This window comes from Mesocricetus auratus, unplaced genomic scaffold (genome assembly GCF_017639785.1).
Source record: "Mesocricetus auratus isolate SY011 unplaced genomic scaffold, BCM_Maur_2.0 Super-Scaffold_100007, whole genome shotgun sequence".
In the NCBI taxonomy this organism is placed as follows: Eukaryota; Metazoa; Chordata; class Mammalia; order Rodentia; family Cricetidae; genus Mesocricetus; species Mesocricetus auratus.
In genome coordinates, this window is record NW_024429191.1 from 28,991,664 (window position 1) to 29,012,350 (window position 20,687).

The 20,687-nt window shown below is 39.6% G+C and overlaps 1 protein-coding gene across 1 annotated transcript; it reads left to right on the top strand.

The window, feature by feature from the left end:
* Nucleotides 1–15,819: 15,819 nt before the first annotated feature.
* Nucleotides 15,820–17,911, top strand: LOC101835238 (olfactory receptor 10-like). Its single transcript, XM_005071882.2, has one exon. It carries the CDS (start codon nucleotides 15,855–15,857, stop codon nucleotides 16,788–16,790), a length of 936 nt encoding a protein of 311 aa, XP_005071939.1. The 5' UTR covers nucleotides 15,820–15,854; the 3' UTR covers nucleotides 16,791–17,911.
* The last annotated feature ends 2,776 nt before the right edge of the window (nucleotides 17,912–20,687 follow it).

Here is a 20,687-nt window from a genome sequence, read left to right on the forward strand (position 1 = left end):
TAAAAGCCATTCTTTTTCTGTAATGGCTCCAAGATAATTGAGCCCATTGGTCTCTAGAAAACAATCCTTATGGGCTGTGGAGAATAAAAACTTCATTGTAAAAGAGGGAGGTGAAAGAAGATAACATGAGGTAAAAAGTGATCAAAATTCAGTGTATACATTCATGAAGTTGTCAAAAATAAAATACATTATGAGTAGGCACCAGGACTTAGTTGCTTTCCTTGTGGGAGGTTGGAAGTGAGGAGCTCCTGTGGTGTTTTTAAGGTCACTCTCTGGTCATTGCTCAGCAGTGGGTAAGTACTGTTGGTATCACAGTTTTCCAGAACAAAACCCAAAAACACAAGGTTGAGAAGAATACACTGTGAGACATTATGGAGAGATGGGTTGAGAGTGAGAGAATTAATTCTGAATGACTTTGCAAAATCAGATTCTAACATGTTGGCAGTATGATCCAAGACAGAGTTTACTGTTTTTTGTTTGTTTCTCATTTTAATGATCCTGTCAAATTCTTGTTGTATTAGAGCCCATTTCAAAGGTCTCTTGCAGGGTTTACTTTTCTGTGGTACTTGGAGAAAATGATTAGTTCAGGAGCAGAGCTGTTTTACAGACCATTTGACTTTCAGATGGGCTCATTTACTTAGGTGGAGAAACTTCAAAGCCTTCCTACAATAAGGCCACACCCCCTAATCCTTCACAAACAGTTCCATCAAACTGGAGACCGCATATTCAAACATATGGACCTATCGGGGCCTTTCTCATTTGAACCACCACACCTTCCCATTGATGGTTTTGTTATGTGTGCCCAGGGCTTTGCTATCACATATACATAAGTTAACACCTCACTGGACCTCTGAGTAGTCAAAGCATCTGCCTTACCTTAGTCTTGGTTTTCTTTTCTGTAAAATGAGCATGATATCAATCATTTATTCAGCATCTGATGTGTAGTGTATGTGCAATAAATGTTAATTCCCATTTCCTGTCCTTGTTGAAGGGAAGATAAGAGCCTAGAATGTCTTCTCTCTCTCTCTCTCTCTCTCTCTCTCACACACACACACACACACACACAAACATGAGTAGATAAAGTGAGTGTGATCATATTATATCATACACATGTTTGGAACTGTTAATAATTAAATTGAGTAATAAACATATTTAATATTTAAGTAACATTAAATTGAATAATCAAACAATAATTAACTAGAAATTCATAATAAATTATATTATAAAGTGATTATTCATACATTATATAATATAGCATTATTACATAAGATGTAATAATAATTTATAACAATAAACCAAATAGACCTAGAATTGGTAATTGAATGTCTTTTATTCTGGCCAATTCCAACTGAATTTCATCACATTTTCAAGAAACAAAACAGTTATTCTATTCCAATCCTTTTAGAGACTAGAAACTGAAAATTACCCAATCCACTTTCTCATGAATTTATAATCTCAATACAAAAAAATTAAGGGTACTAGTTACCAAAATGTAGATCAATTTATTTTTTCAATATAGAAGACTACTAACCAGAATGTAGGTCAATCTATTTTCAATAGAAGCAAGTGCCTAAATAAGATGTTAGTAAATTGAATCAGATGGATATAAACCAATTTTTAAAACATAGTTAATGTGTGATTTAAGCTTTAGTAGTGTTCCTTTAAAAATGTGACTGACCATGTATTTTGATTTTTCCTGTGATGAATATGAAATGTCCTTCTCTATCTATTTTGATTAATATTAGTCTGGGGTCTATTTTGTTAGATAGTAATAGCTACAAGAGCTTGTTTCTTAGCTCTATTTGATTGGAAAATCTTTTACCAGCTCTTTGCTCTGAGGTAATGTTTGTCTTTGAAGTTGAGGTGTGTTTCTTGTATGTATCAGAAGGATGGATTCTGTTTTCATATCCATTCTGTTAACCTGTGATTTCCTTTCTTTTTTTAAAAATATAAATTAGAAACAAGCTTGGTTTACATGTCAATCCCAGCTCCCTCTCCCTCCCTTCCTCTTCCCCCAACACCCACCCCCCATTCCCCGCTCCACTCCCCAGGGATGATGATGCCTTCCATGGGGAATTTTCCAAGTTTGTCACATCATCTGGGGCAGGGCCTAGGCCTTTCCCCATGTGTCAAGGCTGAGAGAGCATCCCTCCATGTGGAATGTGCTCCCAAAGTCTATTTGTATGCCAGGGATAAATACTGATCTACTATTTGAGGCCCTATAGATTGCCGAGGCCTCCTCACTGACACCCACTTTCAGGGGATCTGGATCAGTCCCATGCTGGCCTCTCAGTCATCAGTCTGGGGTCCATGAGCTCCCCCTTGCTCAGATCAGCTGCCTTTATGGGTTTCACCAGCCGGGTCTTGACTCCTTTTCTCATCACTCCTTCCTCTTTGCTACTGGGTTCCATGAGTTCAGTTCAGCGTTTAACTGTGCGTTTCTGCCTCTGCTTCCATCCAGCCACTGGATGAAGGCCATAGGAAGGCATATAAGATAGTCATTGATCTCATTATTGCGGGAGGGGATTTAAGGCAGTCTGATCTCTGAAAATCTCACTAGTGCCAGATCACTCCTCAAACGTATAATGACTCCCTCTATTATGGTAACTCTCAACCTGCTCTCCTCTATTCTTTCCCTGACACAACTTTTCTGCTCCCCATGTCATCTTCTCCTCTCTTCTTTTCCCTCTCTCTTTCTCCCAGCTCCCTCTCTTCTCCCCTCCCCCCTGCTCCCAATACCCTCAGGAGATCCCATCTCATTCCCATTCTCTGGAGTACCATGCATATCTCTCTTAGGGTCTTCCCTGTTTCCCAGACTCACTGTCAGTGGGATTGTAGGCTGGCACTCCCCTGCTCATGTCTAAAATCCATATATGAGTGATTACATACCATATTTGTCTTTTTGTGACTGGGTTACCTCACTCAGGATGGTTTCTTCTAGTGTCATCCATTTGCCTGCAAATCTCAGGATTCCATTGTTTTTTTTTCTGCTGAATAGTACTCCATTGTGTAAGTGTGCCACATTTTCTCTATCCACTCTTCAGTTGAAGGAAATCTAGGTTACTTCCAAGTCCTGGCTATTACAAATAATGTTGCTATGAACATAGTTGAGGAGATGTCCTTATTACATGAATGTGCATCTTTTGGGTATATGCCTAAGAGTGGATTTGCTGGATCTTGTGGTAGACTGATTTCCATTTTCCTGAGGAATCTCCATACTGATCTCCAAAGTGGCTGTACAAGTTGGCACTCCCACAATCAGTGGAGGAGTTTTCCCCCTTTCTCCACATCCTCTCCAGCATAAACTGTCATAGGTGTTTTTTATTTTAGCCATTCTGACAGGAGTCAGATGGTATCTCAGAGTTGTTTTGATTTGCATATCCCTGATGGCCAAGGATGTTGAGCACTTTCTCAAGTGTCTATCAGTCATTTTAGACTTCTCTATTGAGAATTCTCTATTTAGTTCTGTACCCCACTTTCAATTACATCATTTGGTGTTTTGGAAACTTGCTTCTTCAGTTCTTTGTGAATTTTGGAGATCAACCCTTTGTCAGATGTGGGGTTGGTGAATATCCTTTCCCATTCTATGGGCTGCCTTTTTGTCTTATTGACTGTATCATTTGCCTTGCAGAAGCTTGTGCTACTGGTGTTATGTTCAGGAATCGGTCTCCTGTACCATTCATTCAAGGGTACCTTCCTCTTTCTCTTCTAACAGGTTCAGTGTGGCTAGATTTATGTTGAGGTCTTTGATCCATTTGGACTTAAGTTTTGTGTATGGTGATAGACACAGACTTCTGCAGTCTTCTACATGTCAGCCTCCAGTTATGCCAGCACCATTTGTTGAAGATGCTTTTTTTCCATTGTGTAATTTTAGCTTCTTTGTCAAAATTCAGGTGTTTGTACGTGTGTGGGTTAATATCAGGGTGTTCAATTCAATTCCATTGGTCTACCTGTCTATTTTTGTGCTAAATACCAAGCTGTTTTCAGGAATATGGCTCTCTAATAACTCTTGAAGTCAGGGATGGTGATGCCTCCGGAAGTTCCTTTATTGTATAGGGTTGTTGTGGTTTTCCTGGGTCTTTTGTTTTTCCATTTTATGTTGAGACTTGTTCTTTCAAGGTCTGTGAAGAATTGTGCTGGGATTTTGATGGAGATTACATTGAATCTGTAGATTGCTTTTGTCAAGATTGTCATTTTTACCACGTTGATCCTACCTATCAAAGAGCATGGGAGATCTTTCCATTTTTTTGGTATCTTCTTCAATTTCTTTCTTTAAAGACTCCAAGTTCTTGTCATACAGGTATTCACTTGTTTGGTTAGTGTTACACCAAAGTATTTTATGTTGTTTGTGGCAATTATCTGATTTTTTTCTCAGCCCTTTTATTGTCTATATATAGTAGGGCCACTGATTTTTTTTAATTGATCTTGTATCCTGCCACTTTGCTGAAGGTGTTTATCAGCTGTAAGAGTTCCCTGGTTGAGTTTTTCAGGTCACCTATGTAAACTATCACATCATCTGCAAATAGTGAAAGTTTGACTTCTTCTTTTCCAATTTGTATCCCCTTGATCTCCTTTTGTTGTCTTATTATTCTAGCTAGAACTTCAAGTACAATATTGAACAGGTATGAAGAGAGTGGACAACCTTGTCTTGTTCCTGGTTTTAGAGCAATTGCATTGTAGAAACTCTTTCTTATAAGCATTGGAATTGTATGCAGACATGTTCCCTGTTATGTTGTCTGAAAAGGAACAATATAAGAAGTGATCCAGGGATTCTATCTCAGAACACAATGGTTAAACTCCAGAATTTTGATGCCATGAAATCCTATGCAGCAATTATCAAGAGAACTATCTCAGGGGACAGTCACTTTTGCTTACTGCTCCTTTCTCTTATTTTATCTGCATTTGTAGATATTTTTAGGAGTGAGTGGGAAAGATTTTCATGCTCAGAACAGAAGGTATCTCATTTTAATCATGGCTTGTCCTACTTACTAATTTCTTGATCACAGACAACTTAGAACATGAGCCTGTGCTTAAGAATCTAAAGTGTTTTGCCTGCATTCATGTCTGTGTGAGGGTGTTGGATCCCCCTGGAACTGTAGTTACAGACAGAGACAGTCAGATCTTTGTGAGTTCTAAGCCAGCCTGGTCTACAGAGTGAGTTCCAGGACAGACTCCAAAGCAACCCTGTCTGGAAAAACCAAACCAATCAACCAACCAAACAACAACAGCAAACAAACAACCCCCCCCCAAAAACGAAACCAAACAACCTAAAAGGGTTGTTAGGTCTCTCTCTCTCTCTCTCTCTCTCTCTCTCTCTCTCTCTCTCTCTCTCTCTCTCTCTCTCCTCTGTGTCTGTCTGTCTGTCTGTCTCTGAGACAAAGTCTTCTGTGTAGGGCCCCAGACTCACAGAGATACTTCTGCCTCTGCCTCTGCCTCCCAAACACTGAGTCATATGTTGCTAGGATTTTATACTGTGAGGCTTGCTCATCTTGAGCAAGGAAAAGGTTAGGGTATAATATGGGAAGATAAGTTTGATTTAATGTATTCATTAATGATTACGATCTATGAGCATTTCTTGGTAAGCCTATACTTTAGTGCCTGAACCATATCTCTAGCCTAATTTATGACCATTTTTATTTAAAATTTTCATACAATGTATTTTGATCATATTCTTTCCCCTCACCCAATGTATCCCAGGTTCTCCCCACCCCCCTGCTCACCCAACTTCATGTTCTTTGTCACTCTGAGGAAAAAATGCTCAAATCAAATCACTTAACCAACCAAACCAATGGCAAAAATACTTAAATAAAACAAAAAGTGTGTTCACCACCCCAAAACATCCCATGGAGTCTGTTTTATATTGGCAAACTACTCTTGGTCATGGGCCCTGGCCTGGAGTGTGGTTGATATGCCCAGTGACACCCCATTGGAGAAAACTGATTTCCCCTTTCTCAGGGGACATTCATTGCAAATAGCTTCTTGGTTAAGGTAGGACTTTGGACTGATGCACATATGAACTCAGAGACTGTGACAGCATACATAGGACCTGCACAGGTTCAAACCAGCCAAAGTCCCAGCACTGACAAGGGGAAGTAGACACAGAGTCCCACCCCTAACCAAGAAGCTATGAGCACCTTTTGATCAATGTCCTTTTTACTTCTTTTCAATCCAAATATGAAAATAATGAAAGATAATGCAGTATTTCTTCTTGGAAAAGACAGATTTTCCAAGATAACTAAATGTTATTCAGTAGCAATTATGCACAGGTGAGAATGTATCTCACAGTACCAAACTGTACATTAGGATCAGCCAGCTTCCCAGCCAGTGTCCAGCTCCCATTTATCCACAAAAGAGTATTCCTCAAAGTGCACTGAGTCAGTTTCCCTCAGGTGACCTGAGAGATTTCCAGAATACAAACACTTTTGTCCCCATTAGACACTTCAAAAGACTGCTGCATTAGAGCACTTTCTACTGTACTAGAGCTCTTCACTGTGTTTGTCATCAAGCTCACAAGTATGTACCCCAGATACAAATCAGATGGAATAAAACATGATAAGCACCAAGAGTTTAGCAGAGAAAGAGGGTCGTGGATTTACAGGTTGTGCCAGAGCTGGGATTGTCAACTGTTCAAATCCTAGCAAGCAATCTGTAGTCAACACAGTTTTTCACTCTGTTCCTGATGGGTTAGTGCACAGCCCTAAACAAAATGACCTTGCTATACTCAGTTCAGGGGACACTTTGTTAGTGTCTGCATGGGTGGCATTGTGTATGGAAGATTCATGGATTGTAAACAGCAATAACAGAGATCGCTGCTCTCCAATCCCGGGAGTCACTTACAGAATCATCTTTATGAGATAACTCTATGACACTTTCATTACTTTTGTGGGGCTTGCACACAGTTTTTGTTTTATTGAAAACAGATTTTTCCTGATCATTGTCTCCCTTCCCTCTACTCTTCTCAGCTCTTCCTACCTCCCCTCCCATTCAGATATACTCCCTTCAAAATGGATACCTACTCCTACACACACTCAGGAATCCCATGAAAACACTAAACCGGAAAAGCGTGTGCGTGCGCGCACGCGCGCGCACACACACACACACACACACACACAGGATCTGTGAGTCAAAGAGAAGAAATATATACATATATGGTATGTATATATAAAATAGATTAAAGTTAAAATATGAAGTGTCCTGATATGACATTATGAGACAAAGAACCTCCAAAGATGCCACTGAGTTTGTTTTCTGTTGGCCATCAAATTCTGGGCATGCAGCCTACCCTTAAGAGTAGTTTTTTTTCCCCAGTGAGACTTCCTTGGAGGAAATTAAATTTTCATTTGCAAGTGGTTATCAACTGGAGATCGCTTCTGGGTTAGAGATGGGGCATGTGTTCATTTCTCCTTTCAGCTCTAGACCCCAACTGGTGCAGACTGTGCATGCCGCCTCAGTCTCTGAGAGCTCATATGTGTGTGATCATGCTGCCATAAAGGGCCTTTTTCCTTGGTGCTCTCCATTGCTTCTGGCTCTTGCACTCTTTCTGCCTCCTCTTCTTCAGAGTTCCCTGAGTCCTGAAGGGAGGGCTTTGCTGGAGACAGCCTGTTTAGGGCTTGAAGGCACACGAATGTATGTAAATGTACCAGCTCTAGATAGAATGAATGCGATTTTACAAATCCTGATTTTGTTGTCAGTCTGTCTGTGGGTACATAGGATTCTGTCCCCACCTACTGAACTTTTTTTTAAAACATAAATTTATTTATATGGATGCTAGAGCAGGTTTTAGAATTGGCCTTGGAGGTACACCGTTGTCAACCCATCTTCCTACTGTTCATTGTCTCTGTTGGACAAATGTGACATACTTCATCCCAGCACTGTTGCTGTAATGCTTTAGTTTCTTACCCAAATGACACAAGCTTTGTCTTCAAAACATGGCGAGAACTGAACTAAGAACCAACTAGGAACCGAAGAAGGGGAAAGGGACAAGATCTCCTGAGCTAATTGGGAGCATGGTGGAGAGAAGAGGGAGTTAGGAGAAAGAGAAAGGGAGAAGAGGAGGGGAGTGGAGGACATGAGAGAGCAGAAAGATTTGAGTCAGGGGAAGAATAGAGGAGAGCAAGAAGAGAAATACCATAATAGAGGGAGTCATTATAGATTTAAAGAGAGATCTGACACTAGGGAAGTGTCCAGGGATCTACAAGGATGACACCAACTAACAATCTAAGCAATAGTTGAGAGGCTACCTTACATGTCCTTCCCAGATAATGAGATTGATGACTGTCTTATATGCCATCCTAGATCTTTCATCCAGTAGCTGATGGAAGCAGAAGCAGACACCCACAGTTAAACACTGAACTGAACTCCTGGAATCCAGTTGCAGAGAGGGAGTAATAATGAGCAAAGGAGTCAAGACCAGGCTGGAGAAGCCCACAGAAACAGCTAACCTGAACAAGGGGGAGCTCATGGACCCCAGACTGATAGCTGGGACACTAGCATAGGACTGTTCCACACCCCCTGAATGTGAATATCAGTTTGGAGGTCTGGGCAATTTGGTAATGGATCAGCACTTATTCCTAGTACAGGAATGGACTTTTGGGAGCCCAGTCCACATAGAGGGATACTCTATCAGCCTAGACACATGGGGGAGGGTCTAGGCTCTGCTCTAAATGATATGACAAACTTTTAAGATGCCCCATGGAAGGCCTCACCCTTCCTGGGGAGCAGAAAGGGGATGGGTTACAGGGTTGGTGGGGGGCAGGGGAGGAGAGGAGGGAGAGGGAACTTGGATTGACATGTAAAACAAGCTTATTTCTAATTTAAATTAAAAAAGAAACTTTAGCTTGGGACTGGAGAGATGGCTGGGGGTTAAGAGCACTAGCTGTTTTTCCAAAGGACATGAGTTCAATTCCCAGCACCCACATGGCATCTCACACCTGTCTGTAACTCCTGTTCAGAGGATCTGGCACCCTCACACAAACGTACATGCAGGCAGAACACCAATGCACATAAAATACAAATAACTTATTTTTAAAAATTTAAGCCCACAGGACACATACGCAAAATGTCTACATTATTTTATACATATATTATACTATATGAAGTTGAATTTTTAAAAACATCATGACTTCAATATTTGAGAAGCAGCTATGTATGTGAAGATTAGTTTCCTTGTGATACTGAAGGTAAAAATGAATGTGAGTATTGAAGATTTTGTGAATTTTAAAGGGGGCAACACGCCCAGGACAGAATCAAAAGGCTCAGTTTTAGGGACAATAGTTGACATGGCGGTATAACCACTTCCTGGTGTTTTGACATAGGCAGAGTGAGGGAGTGTTGTGAAGGTGACGGCTACTCACCCTGAGTTATATATAAGTCTCAACAACCTCCATTGTTGGTGGCAGAAACCACTTATTATCACAGCTTATAAAGGAAGAGCTGAAAATTACATAAGAGAGTGGTTCTTTCCCCTAAGACATTAGAGCAGACTGCACGGCAACATTTGTATACAGATTCAGAGGAGTTCTGTGAGTTGGACAAGAACGTCAACATTTGCTTCCAGCTCTCCTATGTTGCCCTAGATTTTCCGGTCTTTCTTGTGTGTCCTCTTCTTAAGAACCCAGGATAGGGAGCAGAGGATAAATGTGTTTGCATCCAAACCTTATGTGAGTTCAATCCCTGAGACCCACATGGTAGAAGGAGAGAACCCTCTCCTGTGAGTTGTCTTTTGAACAGTAGACACACACACACACACACACACACACACACACACACACACACACACACAAAGTAAAAAGAAAAAGAAAGAAATACAGTAAATAATTTAAAATCTTAGGATTGAAAATCAGAATGCCTACAGATGGAAATTTGTGTATCCAAAATGAGGCATGGTTCTGTGGAGACATAGCATGCTCTCCCCAAGGCTGTTCAGCTCCCATTTATTTAAGTGAGGCAATTTGGGCCTAGTATGTCCTGATCTTTGGGGTCTGAGCATTGAAGATACTGAATAGTAATTAGTTATATTTGAGCAGTACATGGGGAATAGGGAAAACCAAGGCCTGTAATTCAGTTCTTGGGGAACCCATAGGCTGATTTTAATTGCCTCATCAGGGCCTCCAGACCTCCAGGGACTTAACTCATAAACAACTCCCTTTTGTGAATTTTAAAGGGGGCAATGTCCCCAGGACAGAATTGAAGGGCTCCATTTTAGGGACAATAGCTGACTTAGGCTGAATGACGAAGAGCTGTGGAGGTGACGGCTCCTTACACCAAGTTATGAATATCAGCAGCCCCCACTGCTGATAGGAGAGAGCACTTATTATCACAAGCTCTCCAGGACAGTCTCTCTCTCTCAAGCTCTCTGCCGTACAGATGAAGTGAGGTCCGAAGTAACAAGTGGCTTTCCCTGGCTCCTGGGTAACACTGCCATGTGGGCCTCACCTCACCTTTGATGCCAGTAGAACGGAGAGGTAAGTGCAGTGGTTTTCTTCTGTCGGGTTGTGGGTGAGTAATGACTGGGAGGTATTTCAGCACCCACAGACAAAACCAGAAAACAATAGGCATTGCATTAGTCAGTTGTGCAAGGTTCTGTTGTGCCCCTGGCTTAAGTGTAGAAACATGGAACTCGGGCAAGAAGATATTTTAGCACTAGTTGAGTCTTTCCTTTTCTGTCCTCCCACTCAAGTATACACAGCAGGTTGCAACATACTTTTCACTAGCTTTCCAGTTACATAAAAATTAGGAAACTCATTAAACATCTATAGAACATTTGGTTTTCTCAATAAGTGTGAAGATTGGCTTAATAGTGTTTTGCAGAGTTTACCTTCTGTGATGCCAAGGCAATAGCATGTAAAATGAAGTACATACATCATAACTAGGAGACAGACTAGAGGCAAAGCCAGAGCTGTTGACATATCAAGGAAGACTTCTTGGAGTGGACAAGGACGGAGATATGAGAAAAGACAAAGTTCTACATGAGGAATCGGTGTGAAAACACAGTGTGGATTTGTTCATTCATCTTTTGGATGTCAAATGAGCGGACTCCATTCTAGAAAATGTCGATTGCTCCTGTCAGAAATGTGATGGAATCCTGAAACTCACATAAGAAAGATCTGGGATAGAATGAGATATTGGGTGATTTTAGCATGCCAAGGAGGGCTGAGTAAGCAACAATTGAGTCTATGGAGGAGGAGGCTATGGTGGAGAATGGGTAGAAGAATGCACTGGTGCTTAATTAAAGTTCCATGGTAAGAAGAGTCTTCTGTAAGCTAAGGAAAAATTGTCCATTCAGATAAAAAGAGACAGAGAAATATATATCACAATAATAATCAGAGAAGACGCTGTCAATTTGAGAATGTGGCAGACACTATATGAGTTGGGAGAAGGATTTGGGAGGGTCTTGAGGGGGTAAAGAACAGGTGAAAATAATACAATCATATCTTAATTTAAAATGTATTAAAAACACACCATGAGGAAACACTTTTGAAAGGACATAAAAGGTGAGAACCCATGCTACTAAAAACTGATTTATTTAAGGACGATTCTTGAAGACAATGAGGATGATTTAGAATCTCCTATGCCAGTCATTTCTGACTTGGATGTGGCTCCATTTAGTTAAAAATCAGTGATGTATTACAATGGCATGAAGAAATTGTAAAAAAATTAAAAATGGGGACTTTTGCTCTCAAGAATTTTATTAATTATAGAGATCATAAATAGTCCTATACACATATACATGCATACAGTCAGCAGTCAACTGTGTCAAATATGTAAACATAAAACTAGTCAAGGGGATTACAAGCATGCTAAGTTTTGAAAAGATAGTTTAAAAGGAGAAAATCTGGAGTGTCACACCTGTGTACAATGCTACCCTAACTTGCTGAGAGAATGCTGCAACATTTTACAATATAATGAAAGTTAAAGTTTCAGACTCTGGATGAGCAGGAAGCTTTGGAGTAGGCAGAAGCCAGGTTCCTTTCCAGGCAGTCTATCTTTAGTCTGTTTTCCTTTCTCCTGCATGCTCTTGTGTTCTGCTTTACCCCTGGTAGTCCAAGTTTTAGCTTTGGAGAAGAACAGAGGGAAGTTTCTCATAGCACAGTGACTAAAAACCATCAAGCCTATGCATTTGGACTTGGTTTTAGAATCTAAAAATGTAATTTAAAACGCCTGTTTCTCACAAAGGACATTCTCACATCTTTGTTCTAAGAACAAGACAGACATGGTCCTGTTGCTCACAAACCCTGGCATGATGCAACTAAAGGTCACAAATTAATGTCAAGGATGGTAAGCAATATGTGAGAAGATGAAGTGTCCATATGGCCATACAGCAAGGAGTTTTCAGTTCACACAAACATAGAAAAGAATTCTCCCAAGAAGTGAGACATTACCTTCACGTAATGGGGACTTGGTAATTCGTGTGTCTGTGGTAGTGATGATGGGCTATGTGCAAAAGGCACAGCACCACTCCTGGCCTCAGCAAGCAACAGAAATGTTTGGACACATCAGGGAATCTTCCTAAATAGATGGCTTCATCTCTTATCGAGAAATGTTATTGTAGATGAAGTGGTGCGCAGAGTGTGCTCAAAGAAAGTGTCAGTGTGGAGGCTGGTGACTAAATTTCTGGTCAGGTGACCAGGATAGCTAGGATGTGCTTCCCTGAGATGAGGCACACAGCAAAAGAAGCATTTATAAGCATCAAGGATGAGTTGCGTGTTGAATGTGCTGGTGTCCAGAGGGCTTCCAAGTGAAAATGATGGGCAAGGAGGTGTCAACTAACACAAAGGCTTTGCTATCGTTCATGCAAAGTGAGACTTCTGTTAAGGAGATAACTGGAATTTGATCAGTAGCTCATTGCTTAACAGTTCTCAAAAGGAAGAGGCATAGGGCATTTGGGTCCTCATAGTGAAATTCCAGAGCTTGTTAGAAAAAAGGAAAGTTGAAAAAAATACAGACAAAGCCACAGACTACAAGGCTGTGTACAAATACTGTGTTTTATAAAAACAATTTCAGCATGCTTTATGATATGACTAATTTTCTGGTCTTGTGTTAGAGAGGGTAGAAGCTGCCATGTTAGACCCCAGCAAAGGAACTACAAGGAATGTTGACTCTAGACCGGTGGTTTTCATGAGATGTTTCTTACAAGAAAGTGCTTTGCTTTCTGCGAGAATTTCTGTACCTAAAAGGGGAAGTCCCTTTATGGTCAATCAGACCCCAAACTATCAAAACATCAGGAATACATAAAAAGATTGAACTAGAAGAAGTGTGGAAGTCTTAAAAGCAGACAACAGATAGGATGGAGACATACTTGGGTGTTACCAACTCAAGTGTGACTCAAGCCCTGAAATGGGTGAATTTTAAAGAAATAGTTTATAGCATGGTATTAGAAGAGGATCAGCAATGTATAGGTAGAGGAGACCATGATGGGGGATGCAGGGAAGGAAGAAGGCATCCAGGAAGGGAGGGGAAAAGATTCAACAGAAAAGCACAGTTACTCGGCATGTTGAATGCTATAAGGATGAGACCCAGAAGAGGGTGATAACAGGAACTGGAGGGAGAAAGGTTATTTTAAAAATTGTACAGACTTGATAATAGATAATTTCTGTAGACAACTAGCCAGATGAGAAGGAGAGGTAAGACATATATTAGCAAGAATATGAATTTTTAGTAGTGTTGCTTAAGGCACTTGAATTATTTTTTTCTTCAGAATTTATCAGCCTGATTTTAGTGATGGAAAATATAAAAATTCCATTCATACAGAATCGGGTAGATCACTTTAATAGGTTTAAGGATATTAATAAGAAAATGATTGAAACAACGGGCCAAGGAATAGATGCATCAAGAGAAGCAGGGAACTCATGGCCTCGTAGGAACAAAAGGCTACAGATGATGACAAGTGGAGAGAGGTTGCCATCACTTAAGTAGTGGTTTGAGAGTCTCTGCCAGAGAATCAAGGAACAGATGACACCAGAGGCTGAGGAAATGACTTCCAGGTTTCCATATACCTGTAAAAGGAGGCACTGATGAGATTTTTGTTCAGTCTGAGCTTCCATTTGCTAAAATTCAGCAGTCAGAGGGCACTGCTGGCCTGTGTTGAGTCTCTGGTAGATATATTCCCAGGCCATCTAGTTTTTTAATACATAAACTTCAGGTTTTCAAGTTGAGTCTTTTGTTTCAAGATTTGAAGCTAGGTTCAATTTTTACTGTTTAATATTATCTTAAGCCAAATCATCACTTTACTGGGTTTCTAAACTTTGATTCATTTATAAACATATCAATATCACGGTAGCTATAATTATGTACAACATTGTTGATAACATATGAATAGGAATAGTTAAAACAGCAAAATTTTATTCCACCCACTTAGAAACAATGTGTGTTTATTCCCTTTGTGTCATACTGGAAACAAACATTTATATGACACGTATGTCTTCTAATGGAGGAGAATTCATTAATTAACTCATTTAACAATACTTGTTGACTTCTGTTCATTCTCTAGGCACTGTGTTTGTAAATGGGACCCTGTTGCATGGCCAAGATTAGTGATGTAGATACACAAATACTATAGGACCAGAAAGACAAGAGTTTCATGGTCTTTTTCATGTAGAATGCTGGTCACTAGAGTTTGGGAAGGTATAATATGGATGGGGAGAGGCTGGGTTCTGTAAATTGATAAGGGAGGTGGATTCTGTGAGTGTACACTCTGTGTATGTGTTGAATTATTTCATAGGCCCCAGTTATGTATACAATTTATATATGCCAATAAAATTAAGTAATTTAAAAATATTTCAAAAACTTCATGTAGCATATTCTTAATAGATTGCAGAATAGATGATACTCTTCAAACTTTTTAACATCGTGTTTCATCTATTTCATGATAGTTAAACTGAGACTCACAGAAGTGAGTGGAGTGAACATGTCTGAACAGGTGGTTCAGCTGGTCAGCGGTAGAGTTGATCCACAGGGACCTGGTAAGGATTCTAAATAAACCATACCATTCTAAGATGATGGACTTACACAGGCCAATTTTGACATTATACATTTGTAAGTATACATAAAAATATAACCAAAAAATATAACAATGACACCTTTGATATCATCACAAAGATATAATAAATGTGTTTAAGAAAGAGTTTTGACTTATTAATTTATCTACATTTGAATTAATACTTTATGTTTCATTCACATTTCCCCATCTTTTCCACAACAGCATCAAAGATGGTGTCTAAATGGCTTCCCAGCATCATTGGTCCAGTGCTGACTCATTAACCTTCTAGTTCAACAGACTTAAAAGAGAAAATATCAACAGCTGGTGACGATCAGGGCTTCTGGCTTTGTAGTGCTGGTCACAGTCACTGAGGAAATGGCACAATAGGGACAAAAGTGTGGTCTCATCCTGGTTAGTCCTGGGTCTTCGTCTACATGAAACACTCTGCCAATTGGACTGAAGAGGAGCCAAAGAGACCAAGAGAGAATAATAATGCTGAATTTGACTCTTTATATTTTTCAAAGAAACTCTGGTATTACCTGTTACTGGGTTAGATGTTAACATTATGATGGGAAGGTAGGAAAGATGCCATTTCTGCTATCAGACAGTGATGTATCCATGGTTTTGAGGGAGCTGAAGTTCAGGACACATACGGAGCAGGGTTATAGGTCAAACAAAAGATAATACTACTGCTCCCATGATTTCCAGTCTGAAGAGGAAACGAGTAAGAACTGAACTGGATAAAACTGAAGTAGCAAAATAGAGAACAAAAAGCTTGATTTTGGAATGTTTAAGGACTGGCTGGAATGATGTTCTAATCCATGCTTTTCATAGCAGATACTGAATTGTCTCCTGTTATTTGGGCACATGAAAGGCTATGGGCAGTTTCAACACCAGTTTTAGACAGGATTTTGTCTTGGTGGGCTTCTCTGATTTTCCTCAACTAGAACTCATTCTTTCTGTCTTCATTTCCATTTTCTACTCCCTAACTCTCTTTGGAAATTCTACCATCATTATCCTTTCACAACTGGATGTTTGCCTTCAAACACCAATGTATTTCTTCCTCTGCCACCTCTCCTTCCTGGATCTCTGCTACACAACCAGCATTGTGCCCCAGCTTCTGGTCAACCTCCAGGGATATGACAGAACCATCAGCTATGGAGGGTGTGTGGCCCAGCTCTTCCTTTTCCTTGCCCTGGCCTCCACAGAGAGTGTGCTCCTGGTGGTGATGGCCTTTGACCGCTATGCTGCTGTGTGTCGTCCCCTGCACTACACGACCATCATGAACCCCCTTCTCTGCCTCTCACTAGCTATTACTTCCTGGGTAGGAGGCTTCATGAACTCTCTGATTCAGACAAGCCTGATGATGACGATGCCTCTCTGTGGACACCAGCTGAACCACTTCTTCTGTGAGATGCCTATTCTCTTGAAGTTGGCCTGTGAGGACACAGAAGGAACAGAAGCCAAAATGTTTGTGGCCCGTGTTGTAATATTGATATTTCCTGTAACACTAATTCTGGGCTCCTATGCAAACATTGCTCATGCAGTGCTGAAGACCAAGTCAATGGCAGGATGCAAAAAGGCTCTGGGGACTTGTGGGTCCCACCTTGTGGTTGTGTCTATGTTTTATGGTGCAGCCATCTACACATACTTACAACCCAAGGGCAGCTATTCTGAGAGCAAGGGGAAGTTTGTGGCCCTTTTTTATACTATCATCACTCCCATGCTCAACCCTCTGATTTATACCCTGAGGAACAAGGATGTGAAGGGGGCTCTGTGGAAGGTGCTAGGGAGAGGCAAGGACTCAGAATAGAAGAGCAAAGGATAATCAGTACAATTTAGTTTAACAGCTCTTGGGTTACAGTCTCTTCCTGTCCTTGCAAAGTAATTGGTTAGTACAAAATAAGCTTCAACAGACCCTGTGGGTTTGATGCTTCCCTGTTTGAAGTTGGAAGTGGGAGCATCTTTTGAAAAGTTTTGTGGTTAAGTGTCTATAATCCATATGCCAAAGGGAGTAAGAACTGGTTTGTACCATGGTACTTAGGAAATGGGATATTGTCTCCTCTTGTGCAAAGTGGAGACTGTTTCTAAGTAAGCCTGGGGACAAGGAAACATTGTTCTTGTGGCAGCGTCTTCCAGATTTCTAGGATGGGGCTATGCAGACTTCCCTATGACAAAGTCTTGTAGCAATGCCTATGTTTCTAATCCCCATTACCCTGCCTATGTCCCTTCATATCACAGCACCTCTTTTTAAAGTCTACTGAAGTGGATGTCCTATGATATCTGGAGAACATAAGAAAATAATGATTAGTGCTATATTATGAAGTGTTGCAGAGGCCAGATATGAAAGTTGCTTTTCTACTTCAAGTCACATACAAACAAACACTAGGGAGGCATTCTGCAAGTTGGGGTGAGGGGCATTTCTTCTTCCTCAGCTGTACAGTGCAACTCAGAAATGATGCTTGGTGCTGGGAAGATGATAATGTTCATGAAAGAGAAGAAATTGGAGAGGAAATCAAACATGAGCTTAATTAGTATCCACCACTGTTTTGTCTGACTGATTCTTCCCAAAGTTCTACATTCTTCTTAATTACCTATTCTTAGGTAAAAGACCAAATAGTATGCTTTACAGAGTTAACTAATCTTTAACTGTTCTTGTTTCTATAACTCCTAACATAACTCAAGGCCTGTGCTTACAGAACATTCTGTGTTACTACATTTAATTATCTCAGTGTGGAATATAGGCAAATTCTCCCTTCATATTAGCTATACTTACCAAGAGACCAAATACTAGATCATTATTTTGTATTGTTATTTTCAGGTTGCCCAGATACTAAACATAAATTTATTATTTGACTATGTCCTATTTTGCTACAAATCTTATACAGCTAGCTGCTACCTAAGATTCTGTATTTTATATTTATTCACTTGAGGCACTAGCCAATATTGTAACAAAGAAATGTATTTTTCTCGTGTTTTGTTTATCAAGGCCTATATAATTCAAGTGTTTGTACAATCTATAGAAAAAAGCATTTATTTGGACACAGAATAGAATTCAATAAAATTGTTTTGTGGTTATTATATTTTATTATTTATCTTGCAGAGAACATAGCAATTCAATTGTATTAGTGGAAGCATATTTCATGTTCTAGAAAACTGAAGAAGCCACTAGTATATCTGGGCACACAGCCATTCATGGCTTTGCACAAATCTTGTCTTGTGAGAAGGAAATTGTATCTCCATGGAAACCTAAACCCCTCAGGATCTTCTCATTCAGGACAGTAGCTAATTGGTCATCAGAGAGCATGGATCCCTAAGCCACTCCAGAGTTAGTTAGAGATTCCCAAGTCTCTCTACTGTGATAGAGTAGTTAGGGGTGACTTTTTCCACAAGCAATGAATATCAACTTAACCTTTCCCTTTTCTTTTTCTAGTTTTGTTTTATATTTAGTTTGTTAGCTTTTAAAATAAAAATAATTGCATATGTTTAAGGTTTATCAAAGGACAGTATGGGTTCCATGGGTGAAGTAAGGCCACCAGTACCTGAAGCAAATTAACTTATCTGTTATCTTACATGATGCTTTTAATCTCTTTTTGGATTAAAGAAGATCTACTTCTTAATGATTACTTAATGAGGAAATGTTAAGCTACACAAAATAGGAATGTCCTGTGATATTTTATTGAGGGAGAAATCACTTACATGAGAAGCCAAGAAAGTCGAGAACCAAAGGTCCGCATGCTGCTCTCCGGCCCACAACCAGAACCCAAAGAGAGAGCGTCTCCTCCCACTAGCTCTTTTATCCCCTGTACATTCTACATACCTGTGAGTACACCTATATGGGTGTGGTCAGTGCTACGGGTATGTAGATTTCTCCCTACAATTACTTACTGAACACAAGTATTTCATACAATAAAATTTCATTAACTGTATTTTGTAATTGGATATCTAGACTTGTCCAGCTTAGATAGCAACAATGTTGTATTCTTTAAATCCACATCTCCCCATTTCTTCTCAGTTCACTACACATCATAGGCTTTATTTTGTTTTCTACATATTTAATAATTGTGTGAACTTTTCCTTGTAAGCCTATTTCTATTTGCCTCCACAAAGAAATCAATGATAAACCAAAGAAGAATTCTATCCAAGTCTAACTTAGTGAACCAGTAGTTTTGTTGGAGTTAATTATAAAAGTATGGGTGACTCCAGGGGAACTGCATCATTGGAGAGTCTCACTCAAGCATGCTTGTCAACTGATAAGAGTTATACTCTTGGAGTCCCCTGTGTAATATGTAGGCATATATACGACTGAAAAGTCTCCTTTTCCTGAGAAATTGCTGTTTCTTCAATCTTGGACAGTGGACTTATGAGTCATATAAGTTTCATGAGCCTCTGAGTCCTAAGAGCTTTATAAGTTCAGTGAGCTTTCCATTTTTGTCCAATAAGGAATCTTACAATTAACAAGAAACAACTACACAGCATTAACTTTAAAAATTATGAATAAACAGTTAATGTAATATTTTTCTTTCTAATTTATTTCACTTACTATGATGCACTTATAGCTTATCATACAATAGGATACAGCAATGTCTTTTTTCTGAGACTCAGTCATTACACATACACATAACAATTTCTTTATCCACTAGACCAGACCATTGGTGGGTATTAGGCTTGTGTTGACTATGATGAACTAAATACAGAGAACATGATTGTAGACATCTTGAGATGTTGGTAATTTCATCAAACCCAGAAGTTATGTATTCTCTCTCTCTCTCTCTCTCTCTCTCTCTCTCTCTCTCTCTCTCTCTCTCTCTCTCTCTTTCTGTGTGTGTGTGTGTGTATGTGTTTTAAGTTAAAGTGATTCTTTCCAAATATATATATATATTAATGTTTTGTCTGCATGTATGTCTGTGTACCATGTATGTGCCTAGTGCCCATAGAGGACAAAAGAAGGCATCACATACTCTAGAACTGGAATTACAGATGCTTGTGGGTCACTATGTAGGTGATGGAAATCAAACCCAGGCCCTCTGGAAGAGTAGCAAGTGCTCTTAACCACTAAGCCATCTCTCCAGCCTCATTTTGTATTTCTTAAGGAATCACTCTATTATTATGCCTCATGTCTATACCAATCTACAATCCCAGTTACAGGGTAGTTGTTTCCACTTTTCCATACTATCAATAACACTTACCTTTTCATAAACATCCATCCTATAGAATCTAGCTAATACCAAAGAGTGGTTTCAATATGTGTATTTCCAAGTGATTATTAACAGTGAACAGATTTCATATGTTTGCTGGAAAATGTCTAAAGTTTTCTATGGAGTAATGACTTTTGTCTATTTTTAAGAGTTAGTCATACATTTGGGACATTACCTTTCCATTAGTTGCATGGTTTTCAAGTAAATGTCCTAGTCTGTAGGAGGCTGTTTAGGTTTGTTAATTATTTATTTTTTCATTTCAGAAGTTTTTTTCTGATGTAATACCATTTAAAAATACTCATTTACTTGTTTTATAATCCCAAGATTTCATATGCTAACCCAAAACACACTGTCAATGTTCAGGAGATTTCCCTCTGTGATCTCCAGGGTTTTATAGTTGTGATCTTACCTTTAGGACTTCCATTTAGTTTAAATTGACTTTACATATACCATAATATATCAATACACACACACACACACACATACACACACGTGTGTGAACGCACACACTT